General features: G+C 37.3%; 1 protein-coding gene across 1 annotated transcript in view; it reads right to left on the bottom strand.

The window, feature by feature from the left end:
• SLC38A6 (solute carrier family 38 member 6) overlaps positions 1–18608 on the bottom strand; it is a 75442-nt gene that overhangs the window by 29231 nt on the left and 27603 nt on the right. Inside the window, exons 6-8 of the mRNA XM_088149734.1 lie at positions 9083–9161; positions 2202–2284; positions 1667–1725 (exon numbers count right to left, since the gene is read on the bottom strand). Coding sequence (XP_088005860.1) covers positions 1667–1725; positions 2202–2284; positions 9083–9161 — 221 coding nt within the window. The remainder of the gene's footprint in view (positions 1–1666; positions 1726–2201; positions 2285–9082; positions 9162–18608) is intronic.

The raw sequence follows: 18608 nt of genomic DNA, 5'->3' as shown, positions 1-18608 counted from the left end.
AAACTCTTCCTGAAGGAGCAAGTGCACAATCTGGGAGTCCTCCTGAACTTGTAGCTCCTGTTAGAGCAGCAAATAGAGGTTGCAGCCAGGAGGACTTCTGGCCAGCTTTAGCTGGTTTGCTAACTGTAATAAAGAGGTTATGACTAATAACTCATGCTTTAATAATAACTTAATAATAATTTATTAATAATTTAATAATAATAATAATAGTTTAATAACTAAACTCATGCCCTTATCATCTTCTGATCAGACTACTGCAGTTTGTTCTAAATGGGGATGCTCTGAAAGATGACTCAGAAGCTATAGCTGATACAGAACATGGCCACTTGCCTGCTGAGAGATATAGCACAGTAACACTGATATTGAGGTTGCCAGGGCCAATTCAAGGTGCTGGTTATCGCCTACAAGTCCTTTATGACTTGGATCCTTATAACCTTATGTACCGCCTGTTCTAGGTGGAAGCTGGCAGCCATAACATTCAGGCTATGCTCAGGACCCACTCCGTTGGGAAGTAAACCTGAACTGAGATCCTTTTGATCTATGGGGCTGGTTCAGTTCTTCCTCTGCAGCCTATTTAATATTTAGTGTGGCTTTTTTCCACATAACTTCAGCAATGAGAAACTCTATAGGAGGAACAATCTGAATTATATTCTCTGAACTATATTCTCTTACCTTTGCAGACAGATAAGGTTTTTGTGGACTGTCTGTATATCTGATAATTTGCTCCTTGTGACATTTGGATGGCCTATCAACCGACAGATTTAAAACACTGTTCCTTAGTAAGATCACCACAACTAAAGATGAAACAAATTTACACATGGCAGAAGTACAGCCACAAAATTCTATACATGTACCCAAGATATAGATCAGGTAGCTGTTGCCAGTATGTGTATGTTGCTGTGCTGGAACTTTTAAAACATTACAGCAGTTGCTTGAAACACATTTGTGGCCAGTGTACATACAGATGCTGGTTTTGAAGACAATTCATGTCTAAATCTATCCTGAAATGTATCCATTTCTACATATTCTCTACTGTTGTAGAAACCACAGTAGAAGCAAATCTAAACCAAATGCACTCCCTTACTCTGTTTTCCATATATCACAAAAGAAGCAATGAGTGTAAACATCAGCACTGAATGACCTACTTGACACAGAGACAGAATAGGGAGAAAGTATTTCTTTCAGTCTGAAAGAATAAGACCTTTGATATATTAATATGTATGCTAAATTTCTCAAAAGAGTTTTGCTGCTTCTTGTGCTTTGTATTATTAAACTAACATGTAAATTCAATTTACTTGGAATAGATGACATTTTCTTCTGCACGAGTTGCAGTAAATGGTTGGAATCAAAGACGAAAAATTCCATCCCACGCAGACTAGTATTTTTCATTGCCCTGTCAGCGAAAACAAATATACTGTACTGCATTTTATACTCCAAAAAATTAACAATGGTAATTTTTTTCAGATTCCTGATTTTTTTTTAAGCCAAAAAAACTTACCCACACACAAGCAAACACATACACTGCACATAAAAGACAGGAGAAGGAACACTTTGGTTTTAAAGACAAATTTTTTTAAAGACAGACATCTGTTTCAAAGGAATTCTGAAATCCATCAAAATAAAAAGAAAACATAAGCTATGATCTGGATTTTTTTTTTTTACTTACCACAAGAGCAAAGTACACCATAAAGAAAAATGATAAACTACTTGTGTAGCCAAGAAAGCCTGTAAAATAACAGTAAAAATAAGAGACAATTTATAAGGAAAGTGATCTTGATGTAAGGTTAAAAGAGTTTCACATTGTAAGTATGTTTTTCATTATAGGGCTTGGTGTCTGGAGCTTAAGACTCCATCTAACAACATTCCGACTTGCCTGTCACAGACCATTTATGTAGTTTTGCAGCACTGAATTAGAACTGGTCTACCAATAATGGCATACAATAAGTAAATGCAGCTCTTTAATGTTCTTCTGTAAATGTTTTATTTTAGTAGAGCAGACAAAATACTGGGCAATCCAACTAATAGGTTAACTAGGCAAGTCTGGAAGACAGACTAAGTTGCAAATAAATCTAACCTGCTCAACTTTCCTTGATGTATTTAAACTCTCATTAAGGGCCGCTCTGACGTCCCTCAATGAAACAGCTATTAAAAAAGAAAACATGGCTGCCAACAGTAAATTATACTACAGGAATATTACTTACCTATTTTAGGAAGAAGTGCTAGAGGGAAGACAATACAAACTGAAGTAATCAGCAGCAGTAATCTTCCATCAAGATACCAGGAACTATTAGAAGAGATAATACAAACAGTTTCATTATGCCTGGGAGACTTCAACTACATATTGAGCCCTCACATGCATAACAACGAGGGAAAAAAAAAAGAACTTTAAAAATTATTTTTAGAAGTCAAGATTTTTAAAACAGATAAAAATTAATATCCATATTAAACATTTTGTACGTTTAGCAAAGTGGCATGAACCATTTGAGTTTTCAAGAACTTCTCACCAAACAAAGTAATAAAAAGGGAGGGGAGAAATATGTGCATGTGTAAGAGATAGACAGATGGACAGACAGACAGATGTCCTGGATTTAGATTTACCGAAGGACTGAGTAGAATCTCTCACCACTGAAATACACAACATTAAAACAGGAAGAGGGCAACTGAAACATTCCCATTGCAGTAATACTAACAATTAACTCATGCGTTTATTCATAACTTACAGATATGCCCCAGCTAAAGAGTTATCTGGATGATACATTACCACCATCCTTCTTATCTCTATAGGCAACAAAATGAGAAATAGATTAAGACATTACATACTCCCCTTCTGTTCTCCTAATAGAACATATAATTTAATGTCTAGTCCAGAATTGCCTACATGGTGCCCATGAGGTTCCCTTTCCCTGGATGCCCATCAGCCTCTCTTTTCCACCTTAAAACGATTATTTTAGTAAAAAGCAAATAAATAAACTAGGATGCCACATATTTCTTGCATCATATTTATTTGCAGTAATGCCTTGGGCTCCATTAAAGCACCCTTTGGAGAGTAAGGAGCACGCTGAATAGCTAACTTGTCTCTTCCTTTTTTTGTGACTTGCCCAATTGGGCTACCATTTTGTGAACAGGGAAGTCTCCTAGGGCAGCCATTTGGTGAGTGGCCCCACAGCATGCTCCCAAAACTGGCACAGAAATGTTGCTTAACCAATTAAAATTAAAAGCCCAGATTTGATTGCAAGCAAGATCTCCTGGACTAGAAGATACTTTATGCACACAATGGAGTAGGCATAAAATGTCCCCTGCCTGAAGTACTATATTGGGAAGAGTATTATTAAATATCCAGATTTCCTAGAAAATGATATATGGCATATCTCCTACCACCTTGAAATCACGGATTCTTCCCTTCCTCGATCTGGCATGCAATTCTGTGTTTTTCAGTTCTAAGCATTTCTTTTACTTTAAAAATCCATTGCAAAGAGGTATAGGTGAAAGTTCTGCTCCATCATAGATTAATTTAAGGAAATTTAAAGCTCTTGTGAACAAGAATCTCTTTTTAAAATGTTATTTAGGTAATTGGGAATTCTGCCCTATCAGCACTTAGTCTTTGGCTGATGTTGACAAAAGCAAGAAAGATGCTTCTTGCTTATACAGCAATTTAAAAATATTTGTTATAGAAAGAACAGTATAATCAGAAAAGGTAGCAGCTCCCAAGGTTAGAACTATGCTCTCAAACAAACTCTAAAAATTGGCCATAAATAAAAAAGTTTCTTTCTAAAAAGTTGGTGGATTGATATGAAGGTTTAATATATATTTACTTTGGTCAGACACATTAGTTCCTATATGGTTAAAGACTGGCCCTATAATATTTTCTAAACTGTTCTGGTGGTGGTTCTTCTTCTTTACAAGGATTTCAACACCATGTCTCCAAAATGTTTTCTTTGGCAGCTTAATCCAACTGCTATAGAAGACTCCCCAATAAAGAGTTTATTCTTCAGTGTATAACTTTTGGCACAGCCAGATGTCTTTAGCAGACCTGGCACAAGCTGTTGAGGATGTCAGATGGGCTAATATTTAGACTTCAGTTCTTATTCTATATAAATCTATATGTATGCCTTCTGCCAGAATTCCCAAATAATTTGTGGCCAATGGAACCTTCAAAAGCATGTTATGAGTACTTTTAAAACAGTTGCCATGATGGGAAAAATGCAAGATTCCCTCTCACCAATAATGCTTCCAGTTCCCCTGCTCTCCTTGGTTAAAGTTAAGGCCACCAGGAATACTGTTTTCCACTGCAAAGCTGACCTTGAACTAGTAATCCACTTCTCTGTGTGTGTGTGTGTGTGTGTGTGTGTGTGTGTGTCCCTCAATATTTTAGCCATAATCCCTTGTAAATTGCTACACCTGATGTCATGGTTCTTTGGGTGAACTGGACTCTGTCCTAGGATGAATTGGACATGAATTCATACACTTTTTACAATTTGTTTAGATCCTCTCTAAAATAACTTCCTCTGCCAGTACTGTAATGGGCTTCTCAGAGCCTGATGGCAGTTTGCAAAATATTACAACCACATAACATCTACATAATCTTCCCTTATCAGGAAAACGAATAGCTAACTCCCCTGTACTTCAACATCTCGTTAGTAAGAGAATCAAGAAATCACCGTAATCAACATGGGGATAACTTGGGCACTAAAGTAATCATATCCAATTGCAAAGATTTCTGTAACCTAATCAGCTTTTCCTTTCAATAAATCTACTTAAAGACGACTCTGAGAATCTTGCTAGTAAGTGGCTGTTAAGGGCTTGACAATTACTTCTGAAAAATCAGGATCTGTCCATAAAACAAAGGACTTGATTGTAAGCAAGCTCACTGTTGTTACCTTCATTATCAGGTCTTTGGTGTTCTGTAGAGATCTAAGCATCATCCAAGTTCAGCATCGGAACAGGTCCACAAAGGAATCTCTCAACACCACCAGTCTGGAGGTCAAGACCACCATTTGCTCATCATCAATGACTGAGAAATCTCACTCATTGTATTTATTTATTTATTTATAAATCAAATTTATATGCTGCCCATCTCACTCCATAGGTGACTCTAGGTGGCTCACAAATTCCTTAAATCTATTGGAAGATATAGTTTACTGTCCAGAATGAAGAATCAAGGTTTAGTGGTGCCTTCCTCTATTCCTTGATAATATGTTATCAAAGAATTGTAACAATGGGACTCCCAACTCAGAGCAAACTACTACAGATAATAGGCTGGGCATTATTCTGTACTGTTGTGTCTATCTCCTCCAACTTGAGCACCCTTGCTGTCTTGCCCAGCAGAATGGGGTATTGTCTGAACTGAACACCTGTACTGGGGTGTTTTCCTCTTGACATTCTTATAGTGCTCCTAAACTTCTTCCATGAGCCCCAGAGCTGTGGAGTCCTTTCTGGTCATTTAACAAGTAGTGTAAGGCTAATGTGGTTCCTGTGCTTATACAAACCATTGCTTGAGCTGTACTGTCATTGGAATTTGTCCCCCTTCTCTGTTTCCATAGTTTTATCCTATGGTTTTGGTTTTCTCTCCCCCTCTTCATCCCTGTAGTATAATGTTAGAAGAGTAAGAAGAGATGCTGGAATTTCTCACTGAAATGGGGCTGGAATTTATTATCTTACAAATAGGTACTCCTTTTCTTAACAGGAGGATGTGGGGGGCTCTCTCTCTTATCACACTCTTATCACACTCTTCTTCTCAATTTCTCTGTTAAGAATTGGTTGAGTAAGTCCAGCATTTCCCTCTATATCTGGCCTCTGCTTATCAGGTAGCTCCCTTCCTCTACACATCTTTGTCCCTATAGTGGGGAACAGGTGGCCCTTAAACAAACCAGCCAGATGTGCCCAAAAGGTAGTCACCTGACCTTGAGAGTCAATAGAGGAAATTCATACCATTCAAAAGAGACACTAAAAAAAAAAACTAGGAAGGAAACAAAGAGACTAGAACACTTCCCCTCCAGCAGCCAACTCTCAGGTAAGCAGGGATCAACACCAGATAAACCATCAGGCAGAAAACAATACTCTAACCAAGGAACCCCCAAGGAGGAAACCACACCCTCACCAAAACTGGCAGGGCAAACTACTACAGTGGTACCTCGGTTCATGAACTTAATTCGTTCCGCGACTCTGGTCGTGACCCGAATTGGTCGCGACCCGAATCAAATTTTCCCATAAGGTGCAATGTAATTACGGTTAATCCGTTCTGAACCATATGTATTTTTTTTTTTTAAACCACAAAAATATGACACAAAGTACAGTACGAAGAGAGAGAATGCTAACCTTGCTCGAGGCGACTTCTGGCATGGAGGACAGGAAGGCGGGTGGGGAGGCGGTTATTGCTTGGAGGGAGAGTCCCCCTCCCTACAGGAAGCCACGACCACGTGTCACGGCAGGGAAAATGGCCGCGGATCCTGTTTGTCACCCGATCTGGCGTTCGCGAACGGAAGCAAAATTTTGTGAACAGTGCTGTTCGTGACCCGAATTGGTCGTGAACAGAAGCGTTTGTGACCCGAGGTACCACTGTATATATAAACAGGGAGCAAAACCCACAATCACTTGCACTGATGATATTACCTAGTTCAGTGATGAAAAATCTATAAGCAACCAACCAAGCTCAGAGAGTACCAAGAACGCCACAGTTCAGCCCTGAGCTACAGATATTATCTTCTACTGGTATAAAAGAACCTGTTGTAGCCTTTCTGGTGTTTTTCCAGTTGCTGGGATATGCTGCTGCTTGATGCTACCCCTGTCTCTCCTGTGGTAGGTGTGGGTTGCTACAAAGGCTATCTAGAGCAGATGCCATTCAACTGCCACCTTTGAGCTTCCCTTTTGATCAAGTAGCCTGCTCCTTTGCTGCTCTTCTCTGCTGCCCTAATGAGAAGTGGGGTGGGCTGTGTTGTGCTGGAATGGCATGTCCATGATTCTTAGAGGACTACTGGTATTAGAACCACCTGTTCACCATTTGCAGGCTTGCTTATTTATTTATTTGATCAACTGACTAATTGATGTTATGTGGCTGCACATCTTGTGGCACACAACTCTGGGCAGCTAACAACAGTAATAAAAACACAAGCAATAAAAACATAGAGGCTTCCACTCTATCTGTGAAATGCTGGTGACATTTGATTGCATCTACTAAGAAGGTGCTGGAACTTGCATTACCTAGTTTCCCCATTCTTGGAGGCCTTCTTGTTGTGATTCCACTGGCTATGTGACAAGGGGAAGAGATAATTCCTTCCTTGTGGGAGACTGTGTACCCACTCACTCTTTTATTTCTTCTTTCAGGGTTTTGTTGGGGGGGGAATGGGGTTAAGAAGATTAACTCGGTCCTGGATGCTCCTTCTAGGGTTGCCTTCTCACGAACAAGGAGTTACCTGTATAGTATTGGCTCTATCAATCCAGTGATGGAGAATGAAAATTATTCTATAGCTGCTGCCTTTTCTTAAAAAAAACCCTACTACAATATTTTTAATTGACTTACAGTTCAAGAAGTATATTTTTATGACAAAAGTTCAAATTCACTGAAACTAGAAGACTGGAAAAGCAACCAAATGATAGCCTTAAGCTATTTAATTGTACAAGCAGGAACAAAGACAGTTTATTCAAAACAAGAACAAGCTATTTCAATGTTGGAACATTTTTCTCAGCAAACTATGCCGTACTATATGTGTGTTTACTTATGTGTGCCTCTGTGTGTGTGTGTGTGTATGTTTGGTTTTGAGTTAGTACTAAAGATATAGTGAACACAGCTGCCCAGCCAAATTGGAGGAATTATAAAACAAATATGAAAACTGGCACAATTCCCAAAGGCAACTCTAGCAACTACTCATCAAAAACAAAAATATTTTAAAATTTCGGTACCTGCCAAATTTTGCTTAGCTTTTTTTAAAAAGGTTAATATGGTAAAATGACAGCAGTAGTTTAAAAGCTTCAAACTCAGTCACAGGTTCAATTCTTATGTTTTATGCCTAGCGTGGTTCCTTTGGCAGTAACCAATCCAATAGAAATTAGGGTTCATCTTGATATTATTTAATTTTGCCAAGTGAAAGCATATTTGTGTCAAATATTTTCTATGTGAAATGTATGGGATGAGATCATCTTGTGAAGGCAGCAGCAAGGAAAACAGAAATACAATTTGGGACTGTTTCTGCAAGAAAAATGAATCTATTGGTTGCTTTCATATGAAGTTTCACAGTTGATCTAAAGGACAATTAATTAAGGCTTGCATGCATCAGACCTTGAGTCAAAAAATCCAATTTTCCAAGTCAGAAGAAAGGGAGAAGATGGAATTCTGTCCAACTGAACAGGAAGAGCAAAGTAGTGGAAAAAGCACTAGTCGTAGCCCCAGAAAAGATATTTCAATATACTTCAACCTCAGTTTATATAAGTATTAGACCCAATTCAACCTCAGTTTATATAAGTATTAGACCCAATCTATTCTTTAGATCATTTTACCACTGAGAATTCTGGAAGCTTTGCTCAAACTCTTCTGGAAGACCCCAAGTTGGAAGATTGTAACAGACATATTACTTCAAAGAATGTATGCATATCTGAATGATTGTCTGTTGAAATTTAAAAAGTGGCAAGTTACCTACACTTTTTGCTCTGTTACACTGATTTCCTAATGTACAGGGACTTTTTTAAAATAAAGAAAGAAGCATACATAATCTCCATCGATTTTCAGCCTGAAACAGTCCAGTTTGGGAAAAACCATTGTCCCTTAATCCTGCTGAATGTGCAAGCTCACTCTAAGAATTCCTCATTTGGCACAAATAAGAACAAAATGTTTTTGTAAGAGTTGCAGATATAAAGATGCTGACAACAAGCTATAACTTGTAGGCTCCTATTAATCACTATGGACTCAGTCAGCAAGGATTACACTTGTGAAGAACAGAACACATTTAGACTGCAAACTGGTAGGCACAGGTGCAGACATCTGCAAAGTCCCATCTATCTTTTTTTTTCTTTTCAACTGGAGAACAGTGAGAGGTATGCAAAGGAAATGACCGTATTTCCCCTCATGGAATAATTTTAAATTTCTTCTTACCCGCTATGGTCTCCATTCAGAAGTCCTGCAATAGCACCAGGAAGTTCGGACTTAACAACATAAAGATAAGTAGACATAGCTGCAAATATGGAACCAAGCATTAGTTGAGTAAGAATACTGGCAATTCTACATTTGGACCTATCAGTTCAGAGTAGAGAGGGGAGAAGAAGTTCTATGCTTCATTAAAGTGTGTGACACCACCAAAATAAACCAACTGTCATCCTTCATATATTTCTGAGAAAAGTTCAGACATATTTATAACATGAATACATTTGTTTAAGAAATAACTGAGCTGTGAATTGCTCTACCTTTGAACTAGCACCAAAGCAACCTTCTCAACTTGGTGCCTGGCAGATGACTTGGACAAGAAGTTCCATTGGGGATGACTGGAGTTACAGTCACACACATCAAGAGGCATCAGATTGGGGAAGGCTACTCTATATCATTGCTTATACCATGTAGATAAAGTAATGCCATTTATTCCTACAGGAGGTAGGGAAATGAAAGATGTAGCTAAAATCAGCCTGTGACATTGATTATTCAGCACTGAGGCTGATGAGTTATTGCAATAGATTCTCTCTCTACCATCCTTATCATTAAGATGGGCATTTTACAAGTACATCAATAACACTTGAGTTTTGTGACTATCAACTGATTTGTATTCTTCATTTAATACCAACTTGTTTTGACATTTGCACTAGAAAACCAGGCATTTGAAATCCTTGGGAAAATAATACCCAGGTATAAACCAGCTATTCGTTAAGGAGTCCTTCATGGTTTTTGATAATAAAAATCACACATATTTATGCCACCTTGTTATTAAATTAAAACAGTAAATGGCAGCTACAAAATTTTGCAGCCCTGAAATAAAGATTATACATTTTGAAATACACGAATATGACATCTATAAAAATGTACTGCATTAAACCAGAATGCCATGTACCTATAGCAAGGTGAAATTAAAAACAGTTGTGAGGTCACTAAATAAGGAAGCATTCATGTATTGAATCACTGAGGTTTCTCCAACTCAAGCTGGCCTTCCCAACTGACTAAGTCTTAGGAAGACATTTTATTTAATTTTGCAATTTTATCCTTTTTTTCCCCCAAAAAAGGAGATATGATAAAGTGTTATAAGGGCACATAATCTGAAAATTATGAGCATATCTAAAGACAGCTAACTGCTACATTTTCTGATGGTGACCAAAACGCACCAATTAATGCAAAGAGGAATTTTAAAAAATAATAGCAAACAAATGGGAATTACTTATGCTTCAAAACACCTCACCCTAATTTCCACTAAGTAGCTACACTGTGCATATCTTGAAGTGAGAGATCAAATATGCCACAGCTGGTTTTTTAAAGTCACATCAGCTCTCTTAAAAAATAAAAAACAAAAAACCTTCAACTGATTTCTAGATCAAATTTCCTGCTAATATATAATCTGTCACTCTTTCCCATGCATTTATTTTAGCCTCTGGCTAGTCATTTGATCATTTTTATCCTCTGTTGTGTGATTGACCCTTTTGTTTCCTAAACAACAGCGCTACTCCTTTGAATACCATTCTCTCTCTCAAAAAAAAAACAACCCATCTCATCTGTTATACTCCACTGTCTTTATATAAACTAAAAGGTTTGTGTTCAACCTCTCATATACAGTGTTCCTTTTTTCTTCTAGACAATAAAGGAAATGGATGCCAAATTAATGAATATATTTATGCCTTTAGGCTTCCTTAAGACAGAGATTCTTTTTTGGCAACTCACGAGCAAATGATACTATTTGGACAAGCGTACTTTATCCACAGTTTAAAAAGTTAAGTTAAAGGGTTGGTGATACTGTTTCTCCCATGCCTTCTGCATCAAAGGAAAGATTTCACATATAAAGATCGCCACCAGATAATAAACACTATAAAGCCACCATCCAGCAATTTGAAACAGCATATTCAGAAATAAAAAGTATACTGAAATGCAAACACTGCATGCTCATTAATGTTTACTAACCTAAATTATAATATTCACAGCTGCTGTCAGTTGCAAAAACAAGATTCAAAAAATAGTGCAGCACTACTCTGTACAGACTCATTATTCTAATTGCCAATTGAGAAGTAGCCAGAAATTAACTTCCCTTTATGTGTAATTTTAAATAATTATCAATGTGTTATTGAAGATGGAATCTTAACCTATCGTACAAATTAGCTCTTGTCTAGAGATACTTAAATTGATTCAAAGCTTTTGTCTTCTATGTAGGTTCACAGATCAAAGTTTTATAGGCAAACGTTGGACTGGTTGCTATTGGTGACAGAATGCTGGATCAAATCAGTTTGGACTTATATATCTGTCCAAGCTTCGCAATGGCCTGATTTTTTTCCCTTTTATTTTTGTGAATGTGAATTGTTGTAGGTTTTAATTGTATATTTATTTATTGTTTTGATGTGTTGTGAGCCGCCCAGAGTCCCCCATTGGGGGAAGATGGGCGGGGAGCAATTTTAATAAATAAATAAATAAATAAATAAATAAATTTTATGTATGAGCTTAAATTTGCTGTTTGCCTTTGTCTTAGCATGACATATAAATCCATCCATATGCTAATTAGGCCACTTCAATTTGCTCAACAAACCAGTTTAAAAAATCCTTGCTTAATGCTATGTCCAATCTGTTCCACTCCCTGTAGATTCATGATATCCTTTACTATGCTTGCAAACATGCAGGATATCTGCACTTCTTTATGAGCTTTTAGGACGAGCACACTCCATCCTAAAGTTAGAAAAACTCGGCTTTCATTATACCAGTGTTTCTCAACCTTGGGAACTTTAACACGTGTGGACTTCAACTCCCAGAATTCCCCAGCCAGCCAGCTGGGGAATTCTGGGAGTTGAAGTCCACATATCTTAAAGCTCCCAAGGTTGAGAAATAATGTATTATACTATTATTTTCCATGTTGCACTGTTGTCACTGAAACCAGGTAACAGTCTAAGTCCTTTTGATGAAAGACGAGCAAATGAGTTAAAGATTGCCAATGGGATAGCCCACATATATTCAGTGGGCTTGGTGAAAGTAAAAATCCTACAATTCCCTCATCCCAATTCTACAGCTGAGACATGGGAATGTTAAGCCTATTGCACTTTGCTCCTGGCAATTTTGAATACATTCAGCATTTCTCTAATGCATAGGATCAGTATGTCAAATATGGCATCAATTATGTCTGTTTCCGAACATGGCTCAGGGTCAGAATGTCTGCTTTCCCATTTAGTCTTTTAAATTCTAAACTGGTAAATGTGGATGGGGTTTGGGTTTCCTGTGCAACTCCCACTAAACTGCCCCAAACTGATTTCACATAAACCACCACAATCCTACCATATATCTCATGGAGACTCAGATAACCCTTCAGCAACTTAGTGTGCAATGATTATTTTTTTTCCAATAATGGAATTGGGGGGGGGGGGACTTCAAGGCTGCAGCAATCAGCTTATTTCCATAGATCAGAAACTGACTTGTACGTACAGGTTGTAATTCTGTTTCTGAAGCTAAGCAGATTTGATATTATAAGCTTCCAGGATGGGCCACTATGCCAAGAAACCTCTATTAATTGACCTGAGTACTCCAGAGAGAAAGCGTAATAAGGCATCTACAATGATTTTAATAACAACAAAGGACTATTCTCTTGGGCTATTAAGCCAACTTAATATAACTTTAATTGTTAATGTTTATTGTTATTTATTTATTAAGCGGTGATGGTTTTATTTAAGGTTTCTCCCTTTCCCTTCCATGTGAGCATGAAAAATGGTGCCACTGTTTAAGAGGCATCTTAACTTCAATGAGTAGCGGCATCATTTATTTGGACTCTGAACCCTGAAACACCTTGGGCTACTTTAAGGATGTGCTGCACTTTCAAAAGGTCTGAAACATTTTAAATTTTCTGAAGCTTGCAGAACCCTCTTAAACTAAGTACAGGAAGGCAAATGTAATAGGTATAATGGAACCTACTATGATTGATACATAGCAATTAAAGGGTACAATTTGTTCAAAAAGACAGACACAACAAAAAGGAATGAGAAGTTGCATTGATGGTAAAAGTACTCACATCTGCACAAAAATCCGAGTGAATGAACTTAGTGATATTGTAGTCAGCATTTGGATTACAATAAGTCAAAATAATACTGTTGTTAGTCTACTACTGTCCAGTCAACCAAGCAAAAGATGTGAATGATGCTTTACAAAAGCAAACTGCTGATCTTTCCTCACATCTGCTGGAATACCATCTCTGCCAAGCAAGGTTCTTCCAGGAAATTCCTAACTTATTTTCAGACAACTTTCTCCTTTAGAGGTTAACATACAAGAGAATTTACTGTGCTTGACCTGATACTAAAACAGTAAGGAAGACTTAATAAATAAAATGGGAATAGTAAATAAATTGGGGAAAACACATAATGTTGGAATTCTTGATTTTAAGGCAAACTAAAGCCAGGTTTAGTCAAATATGCATTTTGGACTTCAAAATAAGCAGATTTTACTAAACTCAGGACAATGATAAACAGAATCCATAACACAGAAGCTAATGGGAAAAGGAGTGCTGAGAGAGTTCCTAAAAATGAAGATAACATAATGGCAAACAATTCAAATGAAAGGGAAAAAATGGAGAACAGCAGAAGCTAATATGGCTGTTCACAAACCTTGGTGAAGGTCAGAAAACAAAGTAACAAAAAAAAGGAGATACAGGAGGCAGAAAGAGGGACAGGTCACAAAGTAAGAGTAGCCTGGAAGAGTAGAGAGAGTATCAGCAAAGCTCATACTCAGAACCAGCTACGGCTGGCAAAGGATGCTAAGAATAGCACAAAGGTTTTGTTTTTCCCGATATGAACAAAATAAAAGGAACAAAAAAGAAACTAAATATAACTTAGCAGTGTGATGTGGTTGCAAAAATCTAATTTTAGATTGCATCAACAAAAGCATGGATCCAAATCATGGGATATAACAATTCTTCTTTATTCTGTATTGGTCAGATCTGCGTGCCACTCTTTCAGAAGGATTCAGACAAATTAGAACAGGTTTGAAGAAGGGCAATGAGGATGATCAGGGGATCAGAAACTGTCCTATGAACTGAAAGAACTGGGAATGCTTAGCCTTGACAAGAGAAGATTGAAGGAGTATAGGAGAGCATTTTTCAAATACCTGAAGGAATATTAGGCACAACATGACTGAGATCTGCTCTCTGTTGTGCCAGAATTCAAGACAGAAAATAATGGTCCAAAGTTACAAGAAGGGAAATTCCAACCGAATGTTAGAAAAAACTTCCTAATAATAATAACAGTTCACTCCGAGTGAATCGATTCCTCAGAGAATATTAGAATCCTGTGCTGAGTAGGAGGGTTGGACTTAATAGTTTGAATGGCTTCTTCCAAATCTATGAGTTTATTTATTATTACTTTTATCATCATCATTGTTACCATGATCCCCACTACATATACATAAACTGGGCTGAGATTCCCACTTAATAGCAATTGTCAGGTGGGGAGAAAGGCAGCAGTTGAGATTTTGGAAAGAGGAGAAAGATTATGTGTTTGTTATCATGGTAAGGATTAGAATTATGCCAATTACATTCATTCATGTTCATTGCAGAGACTGTAGTCTGGGTTTCATTTGGTGGAGTATATGCATATACCAATAGAAGAGAATATATGTAGCTCAGGGTTGAACTGGAGTCCTTGGTGCTCTCTGAGTTTGGTTGTTTCCATGCAGACATTTCATTACCCAGCTAGGTAACATCATCGATGCTAGTGTGTGTGGGGTTTTCTCCCTGTTTATATACAGTAGTTTGCCCTGCCAGTGTTGGTGGAGGTGCCAACAGGGCAAGATACTGTATATAAACATGGAGAAAACCCCACACTACTAGCACTGATGATGTTACCTAGTCGGGTAATGAAATGCCTGCAAGCAAACAACCAAGCTCAGAGAGCACCAAGGACTCCACATATGCATGTACATAAAAAGAAATATACAAATGTTCAAGTACTTTTTTTAAGCTCCAACAAATGTGTTACATCAAGAAGCATTGCAAATATATAAATTAAAAACGTTGTTATCTACAGATAAGAATGTAAAAGATCAACATGTAGCATCATAATGCACGTTATTATGTTTGGACAAGGAGCGAGTGTGACAATGTATATTCACAGGGTTTGACCTCAGTACTATATAAAGTGGCCATTAACTTGTAATTTAAAAAAAAGACAAAATATCCAAAATCTTTGCAGATAACATCACTCATATTCATTTCAGTTACATGTCAATTGGACAGAACCTAAAATCGTGGCAGAGGTAACATTGTCCATTGTTCTCTGGTCCACTTCTTCTTGAAAAAGTCATCTTCTTCAAGAAAGATGATGAGGAGCACATCTGGCCAAGCATGTGTAAGACCCCACATTAGGAATTACATGTGGCAATAAGTGTGGGAAAACAGTTATTTCTCCACTTTTACTGCTTCTGCTGATAGCCCTCCAGCAGGTCTTTCCCAGGTGATTGTTCCTTGCTGGCCAGGATGAGCCTCAGTACTATCTTTTCAGCTGCTGTGAAGAATATTCCAGGGATATAGCAGATAAAGTAACTCAGATGGACTGGCTTGTTTCCGTATTTCTACTGATCTATCTTTTTACAATGGTTAGACTCGCTCTTATCTGGTTTCTCACTGACTGTGTGAAAATGAATTCTCATAGGTACCTGTTTCACCACACTAATGATATTCAACTTTACATTGCCTTCCCAGGCCAATCAGGAGATGTTGTAAAAATCCTAACCCAAGGTCTAGAGGTTCAAGATTAATTCCAGCAAGATGGAGTTGTTGTTTGTCTAGAAACGTCTTAACTCAGAAACAGCCCCAGTGATATAGTAGATTGCCCTCCCTTGAACAAACAGCCTGCCTGCAATTTAACAGTCCTCTTGGATTCTCACTGCCTGCTAAATTAAAAAGCAGAAAACTGTGGCTGGGGGGGCTTTGCCCAGCTTACGTTAATGTGTCAATTGTGGACTATGAAGCACTAGCAACTTTAATTCACACCCTCAGCACTACATGATTGGACTACTATAACATGCTGTCATAGGCCTATCTTTGAAAATGACCCAGAAAAACTGACTTGCTTATTAAAAGAAAACTCAAACAACTACTACCTTAAAGAATGGAAACCATTGATGGACTATTTGCAAAATGCAGGTGGGGTGAAGCTTACATGGGGATTTGAAGATTAGATTATAAATGTAATGGGATATGTTTAGACAAAGCATTATTCCTATTTAATGTATTAAAAACTAGCACTTATGATAGCCTTATTATTTGTAAGACCACAGATAGATTGGAAGTTATCTATTTTTCATCTTTCCTTCTTTTACTTTACCTCACTTTTTCTTTTCCTTTTCTTTATATTTTGTATTTCAAATTTTCCTTTTCATTTCTAACTTTTTAATATGTATCTTTAAAATCTCAATAAAATATTATAAAAGAAAAAGAAAATAACCCAGAAAATACAGTTGGTACAAAATGTAGTGGAGAGGTTGCTAGCAGGTATGAACTGCTATTGTAATGTAATGCCTATTCTCTGATCATTTCATTAGTTATCCCTAGGTTTCCAAGTCTAATTCAAAGTGCTGGTTTTGACCTATAAAGTATAAGTCCAAAACTGTCTCCTCCAAGTGGAATTTGCCTGTCCTGAATGTACATACAGTACACGGAGGAAAACGTGGGGTCCCATCCCTGCATCAAATCAGAGGGATGTGGCCCTGAAGACAATCTTTTCTATAATGCCTCCCCCCCCCCACTTTAGAATACCCTATCCCTGAAGTTATGCTGTACACTCTCCCTGCTAGTATTCTGCAAGGCAGCAAAGACCATATTATTAAGTTTGGCATTTAGTGGAAAATTTTTATTGCTTTTGTTGACTATTCTGAATGTATTGCCATATTATTCTTTATATTTATTGGTAAGTTGTGGCTTGAAATGATTGCTTTCTGTATTTTTCATCTTATTATTGCAAAGTGCCTGCAGTCACATGAGCTGGCTTGTATGTAAGAATAGTAAAATAAATATTAAAATATACTTCAAAAGATGTAGTATATGCATTACTTCACCGTCAGTTTGCGCAATGCTGACACACACAAAGCGGTTTTTGTTTTCAAAGCTTCACAATCACACAATCTTGGCTCCAGCTTTTCCTAATTACTCTGTCCACAAACAAGAGATCAATGCCAACAGTTCAATCTGGTGACAAAAGGAGGATATGTGTCTAACACTTAAGGAGTTGTCAGAGAGTTCTTGGGATTGCTCTTTCTTTACTGAAGTGTTGGCAAGACACCTTTAAAAACATCTGGTGGATGGAAAGAATGAACCACATTCCCTCTGGCTAGTTGTTCCTAACCAACTGGTTTGGTTCATGATACTATTATTATGCAGAAGTTTATGAAACAATCTAAGAAAGCACAATATAGAGTTTTATTTCAGCAAGCAGCCATATGAACATTTTTAGACTCTAACATTCCTATTAACAATCATATGGATATTTAATTTGCAACGTGATTTGCCTTCTCTGTGGCTGCCCCAATGACTTTGTAAGAAAGGTCAATCCTGTTCTTTGACACCTGGGAAACTATAAAGTTGAACCATATTAACTTGTCTCAGCTCGCTGATCAAACAAATGAGATTCTCTGTCTTAAGGATCCTCTTCCAGTGCCAAACAGAATCCACGGAGCAGAACCTAGATGGAAATGTTCTTTACAAACTAAGAAACAATCTTGGATTTGGAATGGAATATCCTTTGCATTTTTTAAAATAATACTTGACATATTCCCAGTTAGTTCCCAAATTCAGGAATATTTTTAATTAAACCTTTTTCTTCTAACATTATTTAGTCTATACAATTTATACAGATTGAATAATGCAGCCTGTAACCAAGTCCATTAATCGTTTCTTTTTTTTAAAAAAATCTGACCACTCTTTAAAATATAATTCTAAAAACATCCTGGACTATTTACTACATTATAAAAGAAAAATACAACAGGTCTTAATGGTCCCAAATTGTTCAACTAGGAGATGTCAAACTTGCCTCAATTAAAACAGAGCTGGAAATCCTCAATTTAAAACAGTAAGGGTAATTAGGTTTCTGGCCAAACACAGCTTCTGCTGACAGGGTGAGCACTCAAATTAGTCTAAATCTCTCTGTAAACATTCAATACTTGTGGAAAATACAGAAGATACTTCAAAGATTAAATTAGGCTGACCTTTACCAGGCAACGGATGCCTCATGGCAGATATTGGTGATGTTTGCTCGGCTTTAGGTGTCTGTTTATTTCATATGCGCTTGCAATTACCTACTGTGGAGAAAGAAAAAGCCCTACTTCCAGCTTTCTTTGTTTGTCTAATTCCTTGGACTAGCCATTTTAACATGTGTTACATGAAAAAAAAAAGTGTTTTAAGAACTTAATTATCTGGGGTTAGATCTGTTTAGATATTATTCCACACCATGCTTTGTTGGTCTTCCAGTTTTAG

This window comes from Python bivittatus, unplaced genomic scaffold, assembly GCF_059951505.1.
Source record: "Python bivittatus isolate LINGU-HERP-01145 unplaced genomic scaffold, Pbiv_v1 ctg000580_np1212, whole genome shotgun sequence".
Lineage (NCBI taxonomy): Eukaryota > Metazoa > Chordata > Lepidosauria > Squamata > Pythonidae > Python > Python bivittatus.
This window is presented reverse-complemented; position numbering and strand designations above follow the sequence as displayed.